The following is a 14,174-nucleotide window of genomic DNA, read 5'->3' on the forward strand; positions in this document are numbered from 1 at the left end:
CATGGTTAGTGGAAAATCAGCTCTGTCAGCACTGACACAATCTGCACTTTACAACGCTCTGTTTGTACATGTGCCTTGACCTGTTGCTATCTGTCTGCTTTGTGAATATGTATTTTAGTTTTGTTTTTATGTTTTTATATATGCTTTTATCATAATATAAGCATCTCTGTTGAATGTTGTTTTACTGATTGTATTTACCTGTTATTTGCAGTGAATTTTTGTTTTTAGGATGACTTTCAACATCTGTCCAGGGACTACAGACGAAAAATAGCGTGTTGGCTAACTCTGGCGCATTTACAGAAATGTCAATCACTGTCCCTGTCAAATAAATATATACAAAAAAAATAAAAATAAAAAAGTTCAGCCTTACGCCATTACACATATTGACCTTAATATTGATGCTGGAGGAAAAAGGAAGAAATTACAAATGGTGCCTCTACTTCCTTGTTCTGTCCATTCATTCCCTAACAACAGATCCCACAAAAAACCATTGACGGTTTTTTTAAATTTTATTTTTAGAATGAATTTCTGAGTTATCAACAGACCTAAATTCATTGCCACAGCTTTTATAAAGTAAATACAGCACTCATGAAACCCTTTGCGCTGCCTGCCTCCTTTTATGTGCCTACTCCATAAACTGATACAGTGTCTGAAAATCACTCCAGAACATCCGTTTAATTTCCCTTTATGGGTTCTATTTAACAATTCATTCATCTTCCCGTTCCCTCTCTCAAGAGAGAAATACATGTATTGCAACAAGCATTTATAATGTCATTACAGACATAATGTCATTCAATCCTAATCCATGACATTTTTTTTATTTCATCCATATGTAGTAAGTAATACATTTATGACTTTAGACATTTGTGTGCTCATTAGTTTTTAGGTTAAGGTAAATATTTTTCCATTTCCATGTTTGCTCCTTTTTATGTGTTAGGGTCTTTTTGCTTTAATGCGGTTATGCTCATTTGTCTAAATCAACTCACCTGTATATGAACTGAAACCATCAGGGAGCTTGAAATTGAACTGCAACCTGATGATGCAGAACACCATCCACACAAACTCCCTGTAGATTTGATTTGATATAGAGTATTCTGTTGTACTATATATACAAATCAATTCCTGAGGACTAACGCAATTAATGTGCAACCCTTAAATCACCTGATTACCCTTTAAACTAACTGAAACCCTTGCAAAGTCAAACAGACATTATTTATAAGTGCACACTTGTGACAGCTACAGCAAACAGAGACAGACCTGTGACACACATATAAATCTTGTTAAGTTGGCAGTAAACTCAGACATGTTTTTGACAACAGTCAGGTCTTTATTGATCCTGCAGTGGTTCCATTGGAGACAACATACACAAGCAAAAAAAAAGAATAAGCGGCATAGAAACACTTAATGTACCTAGAAAACATCCAGAATCAATCAAATTAAAATAAAAGCAGCTTAAAACGATTCAAAGTGAAGTATTATATAGCAGGGATGGGAGCTGAAGCCCTTTTTACAGCAGTGAATTGAGCATGTCATCGCAATTTCTGGCATGAGTGATTGGGAGAACGCTATCACACACATCATAAAGTCTTTACAGTGAAACCTATTATGTAGGAACAGCCGGCTAGAAATTCATTTTGCAGTGCAAAGCTGGTTTCAACTGCTGTCACACTTCACAAGACAGTATTGACACATTTGCATATAGTATTTGATGGTGAAGAGGAAGTTGCATTGCTTTCATCAAAGTTAACAGTAATGTTGACATTTATGAACCTAGTAACAGCTGGCTCTATCCACAGTGGGTGTCATTACGTATTCAAAGCATACATTTACCATTATAAGAATATGCCTGTGCTCTCTTGATTACATTGTTAGTGTTCCTCCATTGCAACAATAAACCACAAGTAGTGCAACATCTACAGTAAGGACGTGTTCATGCAATCGGTATAATAGATCCTCTTGAGACACACTAAAACAAGTACTGCCAAGATGTTGAAAAACAGGTGCAGGAGTGCAGGAGATGCTGTTATTTCTGAAGCTGTCCACCAGATGGGTGGAAGGGAGCACCATGTGTGAGCAGACCCACACAGTTAGATGTAGGATGTGAGGAAGAATGAGGAGGAAGTCATGCTCACAGGGAGAAAGAGTTAACAACAGTTTGACATTACACTGGGTTCAAATTTGGGTGCTTGGATGGGGTCCGACACCTGATGTGTGTGTGTGTGTGTGTGTGTGTGTGTGTGTGTGTGTGTGTGTGTGTGTGTGTGTGTGTGTGTGTGTGTGTGTGTGTGTGCGTGTGTGCGTGCGTGCGTGCGTGCGTGCGTGCGTGCGTGCGTGCGTGAGTGCGTGCGTGCGAGTGAGTGCCAGATTGTGAGCCCATGAGTTTTTGAATGACTTGGTTGATTGTAAATCACATTCTAAGGTTAATTGAAGTATCATGTGCTTCTTCTCTGCGACCATTGACTCAAGGCAAACTGTTACAAATCATAATGGTCTAATACGAGTGTGTCACCATTGTACCAACAAGTACAACGGTATTCATTCATGTCAGTGTGCTCACACTCTCAGTCATACACACACACACACACACACACACACACACACACACACACACACACACACACACACACACACACACATACACACACACACACACACACACACACACACTCAAGAGGTGAGACCTGAGAACAACCACTTTAACCAAGGCTGGTGATATTGGAGCGACCACCAGGGGGTGCTACAATGCGTTGGCCAGACCTACGAGGGACGATGTCATCAATCTGAGACCCTGGAAAACAAAGACAAAATGATGTTAGATTTGTTTACTTCAGTAAATAAATCTATTCATTTTGGAACTTAAAAATGAAGGCTCACATATTGCTCCATTTAAAACATTAAAAACATCATAGGTAGGCCTACAGGTACTGGATTGGATTAAAATAAATAGTATAAAATATAAAATGTTTGTTACCTGATAGGCTGAAGTTGGACTGGTGGAGATTGCGTATTGGTGGTGGTTGGTGAGAAGTGGGTGAAGTTCTGGCTGAAGGAGAAGGAGTAATATATGTTTGGGTAGGAACCACATCATATACGGGGCCATCGTACAACCCACGAATAACGCCCTGCTGATTCTTGGCCTTGAAAAACACACAGACAAACACGTGTTAGCTGACATGTTAGTCACTCTAAACATTTTTTTAAAAGCCTGTACAATCACATTGCCAATTAGTATTTTATTTGTATTTATTTGATATGTATTGTTTAAAGTCATATTGAAGAAAAAAACGATGGTGCAACTATAATGACTGGATGTTGACCACCCATTTAATCTTTTACTGGAAAACCTTTTAACCATTTGAAGAATTGCTTTAATATGATGTACAGTATGTACCGCACCTGGTTCCTGACTTTAATGCGCTGGTAAACGTAGTCTGGGAAGTGCTTGCGGGGAATAAATCGACCGGTGCCTTGCTGGGCCTGCACCTTGCCTTCCTCATAAACAACTCGTCCGTGACTCAACACCAGCGCTGGACCCCCACGGCACTCCATACCCTCAAAGATGTTGTATTCTGAAGCCTGTGTGGAGAGGAATAAACATACTGTAAGCATCACGATAAAATTGGAAAAGAACAGATGAACAAGGGAGAGCTTTTCATTTCCTCCTCAGTACATTGATACTCTGTGCTGTCTCGGCCCCACAGGCTATTTTTGCAATCATTATTACAGGAGGCTTACTATATGCCATGAAATGCAGCAGTGGAGAAGATTGAGGATGAATAAGTGAAAGGCTTGGGAATATACAGTACAGTAGGAGGAGCGACTACAGGGGGATGGGTGGAGAGATGCTAGCTCAAAATGGGTGAGGGGGGAAGGGGGATTATAACCTAAAGCCGGCACGAGTCTGGATTAGGGCTTTTGACAGTGGCAGAGCAGACTGAATATATCAAACACTGTCTGACATCGTCACTGTATGTTGTCCCATTGCTCAAGGCAAATGTCCATCTCAAAGACCATGTTTCGAAGTTAAGTTGCATCGTTTTGTCGTAAATAAAAAAAGCAAAGGCTCGGTTCACATAAATTGCAAATACACAACAACAATGTATTTATTTAGCTTTCCAGCCATCTGTGCATGCAGATACCTTACACCTTCACTCAGCCTCACTGGTAAGAGCTTTCCCTGGTTCTACTGCCTATTGAAGACATTTCAAACCATTGTTAAAATGATCAAATGTTTTTTGTGTTTTTTAGGGAAACCGACACTTTTTAACCCAATTAGAATTTAAGCTTTCCTTAAACATGCTATATATGCTTTTTGATAAGGGGTTTTGTATCCAATGCATGTATTGTATTATTCTGATATGACATCATACTGCACAGTAATGTCAGACTTGACTGCATTTTATATTCCAACTTCACCTCCTGTGATCCGTGCCTTGGTTTTCATCCTATTTCACACTCTGCCATCTCTCATACAGTGTGAACCCCTCTCTCCTGCAGCCTTTCTCCTGCCTTTGTCCTTCAAGTCCTTCTGCTCCCTCAACTGATGCAGTATTTAGAGTGGGATTTTGTATTAAGATCACAAAGCATCCGTTGCAATATTCTGTTATCCCTTGCATTCAATTCAACAATGTATCCTTTCTCTTTTAACTAATGTCCTTATCCTGTTATTGTTATTGCTCTCACCGACTGCTGGAGTTTTGCAGTGATTGTTTTGGTGCTGTTTGGGTCCCAGATGACAATATCTGCGTCAGAGCCCACCGCTATCCGCCCTTTGCGAGGGTACAGGTTGAAGATTTTTGCAGCGTTGGTAGATGTGACTGCCACAAACTGGTTTTCATCCATTTTTCCCATGGCCTTATAGAGAGAGAGAAGTAAATGTTTAGAGTTGCACGCACGCACGCATGCACACACACACACACACACACACACACACACACACACACACACACACACACACACACACACTTCCTCATCGCTCACCACAGCCTTGTCCCAGACGAAACCCATTCTCTCCTCCACTCCGTTTGTCCCCTCTGGGATCAGAGTGAAGTCATCTTTACCAATTGCCTTCTGGGAAGTGCTGTACGCACAGTGAGCACTGCCCACCACCTGCAGGTCCCCACTGAATTAAAGCAGAGAAATAATATGAAATGATCACATGTCAACTCAATACACAGTCAGCTCAACAGAACCTTGACCACTTAAAAAAAAATGTAACCTGTCAAATTGTATAGTTTTTACTGCAGAACTTTGTCTTGAACTTTTAAAGGCAGCTCAATCATCGGGATAAGGTGGTCAGTTAACATGGATTTGGCTGTAACAATCTGTTAAAAGCAATATTTACATTCAAGTAATCATAATGAACATGAATGCTATTTTTATGCTCATTGAGTTGGTGAGTTAAAGTGAAAGTCATGCAGTGAAAGAATAACCAGCAAGCTGAACCAGTCCATAGAGCCTTAACTAGATCACATCATGAATATACACTGTTATAATTAAAAAAAGACATGTATTACCTTTCCTCCTTCATATACAAGACGCTGAATTTGACTGTTTATAAGGTATGATTTGGGTAATTTCTCATCCAGGGCCTTCTAGTCATTTGTTAATTACAGTGATTACTTCATCATCCTGATCTGAGGGATCATTATGACCATGAGAGTGCTTGTTATGGAAATAATGAGCCATACTGAAATATGGAAAAGAGTTGTTCTTATGAAAACTCAAAGTACAGTATAGCAGCACTGGTGTGACAGCACAGACCCGCCTAGAGAAGCTGGGGTTGCAGAGGAAGGGTGGAGAAACAGAGGAAAGGAAGGAGGAAAAGTTAAGAGGATAAGGAGGAAGGCAGTTGGTAGCCAAGGCAACAGATGATGAAGGATTCTAGTTGCTCTGCTATTTATGGAATCAAGGACAGTCAAAAGTGTACAGCAGGATGTTCTGTGCATATGTGAGAGAACCGGGGTGGGTTTGGTCTGGGGCAATTTATCACTCTATTACAAGTCATGTCACTTGTTAGACGCTTTTATCCAAAGCGACTTACATACTCAATACTGTGGGCAATCCCCACAGGAGCATTTTGGGGTGAAGTGTCTTGCCCAGGGACACAACGACATGCTGACCGCAGTGGGGTTTGAACCTGTGACCCCCTGATCTAATCACCAACGCTCAATCCACTGCACCACACGCCTCCCACTCTATAATACACATCAATTACAATGGGAAAATGGCTTTATGTAGTGATAGAAGTATACATATATTATTATACTCAATACATTAATGTATACATGTAATAATAAAAACTGCACTACAGTTAAAGTGGCTTGCAAACAATTATTAAGTCAATTATCCCTTATAAGTCTCTTCTACCGTTATCATACTGCTCCTCCTCTCCTCACACATACACCTTGACCTTCTCCCTCCTCTCCATCTGTTTTTGTTTCTCACTGAAGCTGGCTTGACATTAAGCATTACACTAGCATTTGTCCTTGGCAGGAACATTACACTAATATCTGAGGCAAACAGCAAGACGTGGACCCTTTGGCAACTTATTTAATAATTGTTATTTCACTTTTAGAGGTTGACATGAATTTAAACTATTGCCCTTGCTCTGCATTGAAATAAAAGTGTTTATTAGTCATGGTTTTGAAACATGAAATATACGCAGGGGACATACAGTATTTCAACAGGCTTAACAGAGCATTACCATTACACAGAGTCAACCCCTGGGTTATTGCATTTAAAGTTGTCTGAAAAGGTTTAAGACATACCAAGCCAGCAGTGTGTTGAGGTGGTCTGGGGTTGTGGGGTCAGGACTTAAAGGTGGAGATGTCACATAAGCAGCCGCTTTGGCCCAGTTCTTGCTCCAATAGTGAGAGCCATCAGTGACCAGGCTGGCTGTAATTGGCTCCCCAAAAACGACATAACCTGGATGGGAAGAAAGAGACAGTGTGTCGGTCAGGATGTGAAAAGCAGATGTTCAATCAGGATGTATAAACACTGGAAAGAGTCCTTAAAATCAATTCAGACACATTGACTGAAATGGAAAGAAAGAGAGGCTGACCTTTCCTACGGGCCTGGGCAATAGTGTCAGCTGCACTCTTGCTCATCACCTTGGTGATGTAGATAGGACAGTTCACACGGTTACCAAGAGTGATGGCACGGAACACCGCCTCAGCCTCCAGCTGCATGTAAAGAAGTAAAGAAACATTCAAACCTATAAATGGATGGATGGATGGACGGATGAAGGGAATAGGAGAGGGATATCACCTCTTCAGGACGACTCAGCGGATGGCCTTCGGGTCCGGTGATTCCCATTCCGAGGATTTTCTTCTGTTCCTAAAACACAATTGAATAAGATTTAATTATGAGTATCTTCCTCCTCACTGCAATAACTCTCAGCATGACATATAGTACTTGTCAAATCATGTTTTACCCACAACAACGCCTTTGCTGGTCTCCAATGGCTTTTAAAATGAAAATATCATGGTCTGTCATGCTATCAAAGGGTGCATTGTAATCCAAGGATGCCAATGTCACTATTGGGAGCTTGCACCTGTTATGTGTCTGACAGCGCTGTCTGGAAAACAGCAAAATTGGAAAGAAAACCAAACCTCTACCGAGTCCACCCCCTTACTGCTTGTCTTTTTCAATATGTGTTGGCTTCATTGCTTGCTCACAAGAAGGTTGGTGCTTCTTAAAGGTTTTTCATCACCCATCTCCCTGTTTTCATTACAATTAGGTTAATGAGTATGTTATCATTTATCATCGGAACTCCTATCATCAGTCATTACCCTCTTTAATCTTTAAATACATTATAGTTTCAACTTTAGGAGTCCCTTTAATTCAGACCATCATCTACATGATCCTGACCACCACTTTAATCACTGCTGTCAGTATTATCAGCACCTTAGCTTTCAATTATCTTCAATCTTAATAACCATTACATCATCATCATTAGTATAATGACGGTCAAAAGCGGTGGTGCCCTTTAAAAAACACTCAGCTGCTGCACCAGCAATAATCCTCTCTCTCTCTTTCTCTATGTGTGTGTCTGTGTATAGAGTTATGTAAGAAGAATACCTCTCAACTGCAGTGTAGGTGGAAGAGAATATTAAGTCAGAAGATTGGTCATGATTAAGTTCAGTCACTTTATATTGTTACTAGTAATGGGAGCTAAAGACTCACAGGTTATAACGGTGTTACCAGAGATATGGGTTGCCAGATAAGAGACAAAACTAGAGGAGGTAATGAGGCACTTACTTGAGCAATAAGGTCTCCATTTTCAGCATGAACTAAAACCACGGCACCCAGCTGCTTCAGGAAGGAGAACACCTCATACAGCTGTGGGAGAGTCCAAAGAACAAGCAAGCCATTAATACTCAATGGAGAAAAACAAGCCACAGATATTTCTCATTAATGCAATATTAGTGATAATTGTAATCTGTGATTATGAACATACCTCAGAGTCTGTCATCTGATATGTATCCTTATAGGCCATGTACACTTGGAAGGAGTTGATACCTGACAGTGGAAACAATGAATGTATTCATGACAAGAAGGTAATAAAGTACAAATTAGCAAGAAGGATAAAAAAGAAAAATGTGAGCGTAGAAACATTTAGTATCATGATATGCACTAAATAGAATAGAGATAAATGTTAAATGTTAAATGTCAAGTTGCAAAAGTAGAGAAACTGATCCACAACCTAGTCTGAAGTACAAATAATCGAAGCTGTAAATTACAACCTTCAACTTTATTGCAGAAGGGGATCCCCCACACAGGCAGCTGCCTTGGCCAAGTTACTGCCTTATTCTGTGGCGGCCCCATAAGAAAAGTGATTTGTTACTTAAAACAGATTACAAGAAGAATTTACACACTACCACCATGACAGCACCGCAGAGAACAATGGATTACTACTGCGCCTCCGCTATAAGAGGATTCAGCACTAGGCCAAATTGTTTCTAAATCTCTCCCTGTTGTTCAAGTGAAATGGGTCCAAAATAGGGATGAACATGAAACAAGAATTACAGCATTGACCACAGCTATAAAACAGCATGCGGTCATTAAAAACATATGTACCTTTCTCTTGCACCAGCAGCTCCAACTCATCTTTAACATTCTCATCCCACTGGGGGATGTCTACGTGCAGGGAGTAATCGCAACATGCCTTTTTATCCGCAGCCTCCTGCCAGCACTCAAACGCCTGCAGTAGACTCTCCCCGGGCTCCGGGGTTACATGGTCAACTGAAAGAAAAAAAGTGTCATAGGTTAAGATGTGAAGAGCGTACCTAATGTATTTCATCACTTGAAAGATAATGTTGTGACAGTATTCACTGTGACTGTAAATGTCTATGCATCCACACTCACTGATCATGGTGGTGCCCCCAGCGAGTGCAGCCTTGGTGCCTTGGAGGAAATCATCAGCAGGCGGTGTTCCCAGGTATGGCTTCATCAGACAGGTGTTGGCATCTATCCCCCCCGGTATCACCATTCGGCCATTAGCCTCTATCACCTTGACACCCCCAGGTACAACCAGATTCTCCCCCACCTGCCTGCCAAGGACCAGACACATGAGACACAGGGGTGATTGTGGGTGAAATGGGTAGGTTGTGGAGGTGAAAAGGGAAATAAGAAAGTGAAATCATTATCAAGATATTTATATATTCTGTAAAAATCACTATTTGTATGCCTCCTTATTTAAATAGCTCTTTATACTCACTTGATGAGTCCATTCTCAATGTAGACATCTGCATAGAGAGACTGGTCATCATTGACCACCCGCCCTCCTTTGATCAACAGCCTTTCACTCTACCGGGGGAGAAGTACAGAGGGAGGGAAGGAGGGAGGGATGGGAAGGTATGGTTTAAATCAATCCTGACATTTTGATATATTGCACAATCAGTTGTGTAATCATGGACTTTACAGCAATATAATGGATGGGGTGTAAATAAATACATAGCCACATAAGTGGGCGGTTTCTCATTATAGCTATCAGGGCTATCTGCCTTCGTCTTTTGCTTTTATTCTGTGCAGAATGAGGTTTGACTGCTTATTTATAGGCACAGTGTAAAACTAGCACATTTTTACCCAGACTTCCATGCGTCCACACACTCTACCACCATGAAGGCTGCCTGTCTGGCAACCACTTTAGGAGGATGTTACAACATCTCCATGGTAACCAATGATCCTATGGCTTAGTTGACAGCTGCTGACAGCTCGCTGAAGTTTTCCAAAAATGATTATGCTTACAAAAGGACTAATTTTAATGCTGTGTTGTTTACTGTATTCCCCGTGAAACTGAATGCTTAGTCAGTTGCATGCCTTTGGATTTATTTGGTGTTTTATAATAGGCCTACTTTGGAGAGGTTTAGAGGAGACTTTCTGCAGAATGCATGCTTTATTGTAGCTCAAAAGAATGCATCTTTGCACAAATCCAGTCTCAAACCTTTATGTTGTTTAACGCTAGTCATTGTTTCCTGCAAGGTGATCTGGATAGACCGTCACGTCAACCGAGTTAATCCCTCTGACAGGCGTCGAGATTACACAACAATGTCCAACCGTAAAATAATACGTGCTCGATTAGACACACAGACATCCAGTAGAGAACTGTCACCTCGCTGTCTAGAGTTGGCTGTCTCACACTGGAGAGAGAGTAGAGAAAGTCCTTCGGTTTTTCTCGCCTCACTAAGAATGTAATCCCTTCTCTGCCGGCATTGGGAGCAGGGATTTAGTGGAGAGCTTCTCCGGCCAACACACCGACCAGGCCGGGTCTCTTACCTTCAGATGGTGGATGCCGTTATTCTCATGGTAACTGGACCCAGACATGCCTTCCCCGTCGCTCTGCCCTCTGGCAGTCTATTTAGTAGCGGGTTGCAATGACTCAGGCGCCCTGTACGATCTCCGCCCCTTTATCTAACCGAATGTGTGTTGATTTTAGTTTCCGTGTGTGTAAAGGGACAGTGGTGAATCCGCCGGCGTACGGCTGCGTCAGGACGCGTGGAGCACGCACAGTGACAGGACAGGTGACCTTTCGGTGCATGCGCGAGTGAGGAAAGTCAGCTAATCCCGAACGGCACTGAGAAAGAAAGAGTTGACTACTCCTGTCACCCCTGCACGCACTAACATAAACAGCTCACGTGAGAGCAGAACAGGATTGCGAGGGACGCTGTCTGCGCTGTCCAGTTCAGCACCACACACTGAGGGGAGTTTCATTCTATCGACATTATTTGCATCTTTTTGTATATGTTTTATGAGCCATGTAGACGTAAACTAAAATGGCCAAACTGCAATGCAGCATACACTTCATCAGTTATGCAAACTCGGGCATTTATCTCAAAATCACAATTCCCATGGGTTGTTCAAGTAAAAATATGAAGACGATAGTTTTGCAACACAACACATTTCGCCTTTTAAAAACAGGACATTCAAATCTATGCATCCAGTCGTTAAAACTACACTCCATTGTTCTTTCTTTGAATATTCCTGTCTCCATCAGCTGTAATATACAGGCGAGTTTTCTTACTGCATTTAATGAAAATCATATTTAACGTGAACCATGTTCATGCATAAAACAACGAGCACTATTTCCACCAAAAAGACAGACAGACAAAAGAAAAAGCCAAGGGGCATAATCCTCAATCCTACCTCCCCATTTGGGCTTTCCTTCCCTGATGAATATCTGACCTCCACACCTGCTTGTTGATCGTCCGTGTTGCCGGGAGAGTTGGTCAGTGACCCTTCCCGGGCCTCGCTGGACGTCTTGCCGACGGGATCACCAGCATCCAAAACCCTCTGCCGGCTCCCGCTTCTCGGGGTGCGGCTGCCTTTCCTCCCAACCGCGTAGTTATCGAAGTCTATAGTCTTGCTTTCAAACGCTCCCTCCACGGAGCTGAACATTCCGTAGGTTTTCCTTTGGTTCGGCCCGGTGGGGATCGGCCCAGCCAGGTAGACCGGCAGCTCATCCTCCCGGTTCCACTGCCTCCTGCAGTCAGACATAGTTGCTTTCACGGCTGAGTCTCCCCCAAATGTGAAACGATTGAGACAGAAGCTTAGCTTGTTTTACCTCTAACTGGGTCACGGAGAGCCCCGCCTCTGAAGCATACTCTGATGCTGTGAAGTGTGAAAAAGCAGCGCTCTACAGGCATTCTGATCGGTATTCAGATCTTAACCTGTGAAACAGTAGCAGCAGCAACATAATGTAGATATATTTTGTTAAAAGTAAAAGTATTCCATTCAATATCGTACTCAATTAAAAGTAATCAAAATATTCATAAAGTACCAAAAATAAAATACTCATTACGCAGAATGGCCCATTTTAGAATAATTTGTAGTATAACTTTGTTATTATTTTCGATGCAATCACTTTTTTCATTACTTGAAAGCACCTACCAAAGATGGAGCTGTTTATTTTTGTTCTATACACTGCCGGGTAATGTTCAATATCTTGTCATGATGTATTAGTTGAGTTATATTTTGCAACTAAAACCTGAAACTGTAAAAGCTGTAAAGTGACTAAAGCTGTAAAATAATGTACAGCATTAGAAAGTACAATATGTGAATTGTAGAAAGTAAATGGAAATGCTCAAGTAAAAGTATACCTCAAAAGTGTGCAATGCTACTTTAAAACACTGGTGGGGTGTCAGTGTTATCTAGTTTAGTTAGCACCGATTTTAAAAGAAAAGTGACCACAATTAAACATGCAGACAAATATAAGAAGTGTATGTCTCTCCACCCCTCTTTCCTGCCTTCCAATGTAAGGGCTGTGCGTAAGCAGATCACACTATCAGTGGATTAAACCAGCATGTGTCATCCTTTAACCCACATCTGGAGGGAGAGATGGATTTTAAATGTGTCTGTGTGCTTTCAGGAGGACAGTCGGTCAACGTTATGAATAAAGCCTCGAGGTGTAGAACAATTACAATGAATCTTTCCATGACTTCTCAGACCCCACCGCAAGGGATGGTCAAATGCATCTTGATAGACAGGTAAAAAGCCCCGGGGCTGGTGCTGTTATTTGCAATGGGCTGTAATCAGTGACCTATATATGCTAGTGGGATGTTTCCTAATGCCAGCAGAGAGTCTTGTTCCAGGCAAAAGAGAGTGAGTGAGAAAGAGAAAAGCTACTATGGTGGATGATGTCCTTTTAGTACATAAAACCTCAGCTACACACAATGCCTTTTGGAGTGCACAATACTCATATTTAGACTCAGTTTTCTCAAAGCAGGCCTATAGCTTTGTAGCATGTATTGTGATGATTATTTATAACATTAATAAGAATATTAGATGCAACTTTAAGTGTACATATATGCATGAATTATGAAAACCTCAGTCAGGATTTTTTTACCAAGTGTTTTTATTGTTTTTAATCTAGTTTCTTCACATTTAGAAAAACAAATGTTTTATATATCCACTCAGGTAGACAGTATGCGTTAAAGTTTGAACTGAAGACATGTACATTTGTAAAAAATTATAAATAAAGATGTGCACATTTTAAATTGCATTATAATAACATAAGTAGGCTATACTGATTTATGGCCCAAAAAGATATTGCAAATGAAGTATTTTCAAGAACAACAGTAGCAGTAACAGTATGAATTGTAGTTTAAATATAGCCAGTGATGCATGACGTCCACTTTAGTGGACAGGTGATTCATCATAATTTCCTGCAAACATAAAATCAATACTTTGACAATTTATGAATTATATGTTTCCTTAGTTGTTACTTGATGTCACCAACATTGTTATACCTGCAGGGGGCGCTTTCCATAAAATAATTGGCAAGATATCGACGGGTGATTCGGTCCATCTGGTTTCTGTCGTCCATCTTGGTTTAGAGAAATGTATCATGCACTTACACTGACTTTCCACTGAGTGGCAGTGTATGGGATGATGCAATAGGGTCCTACTGTATGTCGTGGCTGATGGTGCAACCATGCCATCAAAACCCATGCATGTACAAGAAAACTATATCCACTATAGCCTCTATGCGTGAAAGGGTTGATTACCATTTGTGTTAAACAAATATAATATGACAACAATATAATAAAACATTATCACTTTTTACACCTGTAACGTGTTGTTATATAAGGCCTCTGAAGCAGAAGTTAACGTTTAAAAAAAATAATAATAATCTAATATGGCCCTAGCAGAATGATACTCATATTAACTAAACT

At 41.0% G+C, this 14,174-nt stretch overlaps 1 protein-coding gene across 2 annotated transcripts; it reads right to left on the minus strand.

The window, feature by feature from the left end:
- Nucleotides 1–1,306: 1,306 nt before the first annotated feature.
- On the minus strand, nt 1,307–12,097 carry crmp1 (collapsin response mediator protein 1). 2 transcript variants are annotated; one of them, XM_034211744.1, is made up of 14 exons: nt 11,647–12,097; nt 9,722–9,810; nt 9,370–9,554; nt 9,082–9,246; nt 8,462–8,523; nt 8,263–8,343; nt 7,270–7,338; nt 7,064–7,184; nt 6,771–6,927; nt 4,981–5,122; nt 4,684–4,854; nt 3,397–3,576; nt 2,972–3,137; nt 1,307–2,788 (listed from the first exon to the last, which is right to left on the minus strand). In XM_034211744.1, the coding sequence occupies exons 1-14, from the start codon at nt 11,995–11,997 to the stop codon at nt 2,697–2,699; spliced, it is 2,031 nt and encodes a 676-aa protein (XP_034067635.1). In that variant the 5' UTR covers nt 11,998–12,097; the 3' UTR covers nt 1,307–2,696. The 2 variants fall into 2 exon arrangements, with proteins under 2 accessions (XP_034067635.1, XP_034067636.1); XM_034211745.1 differs by lacking the exon at nt 11,647–12,097 and adding an exon at nt 10,780–10,967.
- Nucleotides 12,098–14,174: the final 2,077 nt, after the last annotated feature.

Source organism: Gymnodraco acuticeps, unplaced genomic scaffold (genome assembly GCF_902827175.1).
Source record: "Gymnodraco acuticeps unplaced genomic scaffold, fGymAcu1.1, whole genome shotgun sequence".
Classification (NCBI taxonomy): domain Eukaryota; kingdom Metazoa; phylum Chordata; class Actinopteri; order Perciformes; family Bathydraconidae; genus Gymnodraco; species Gymnodraco acuticeps.

Coding starts and splice junctions, on each gene's coding strand:
- crmp1 (XM_034211744.1), bottom strand. CDS start 11,997: ATGTCTGACTGCAGGAGGCAGTGGAACCGGGAGGATGAGCTGCCGGTC. Junction 9,247..9,369: donor TGGGGGCACCACCATGATCA/GTGAGTGTGGAT, acceptor TTTTTCTTTCAG/TTGACCATGTAACCCCGGAG. Junction 7,185..7,269: donor CGCTGAGTCGTCCTGAAGAG/GTGATATCCCTC, acceptor CTTTACATGCAG/CTGGAGGCTGAGGCGGTGTT.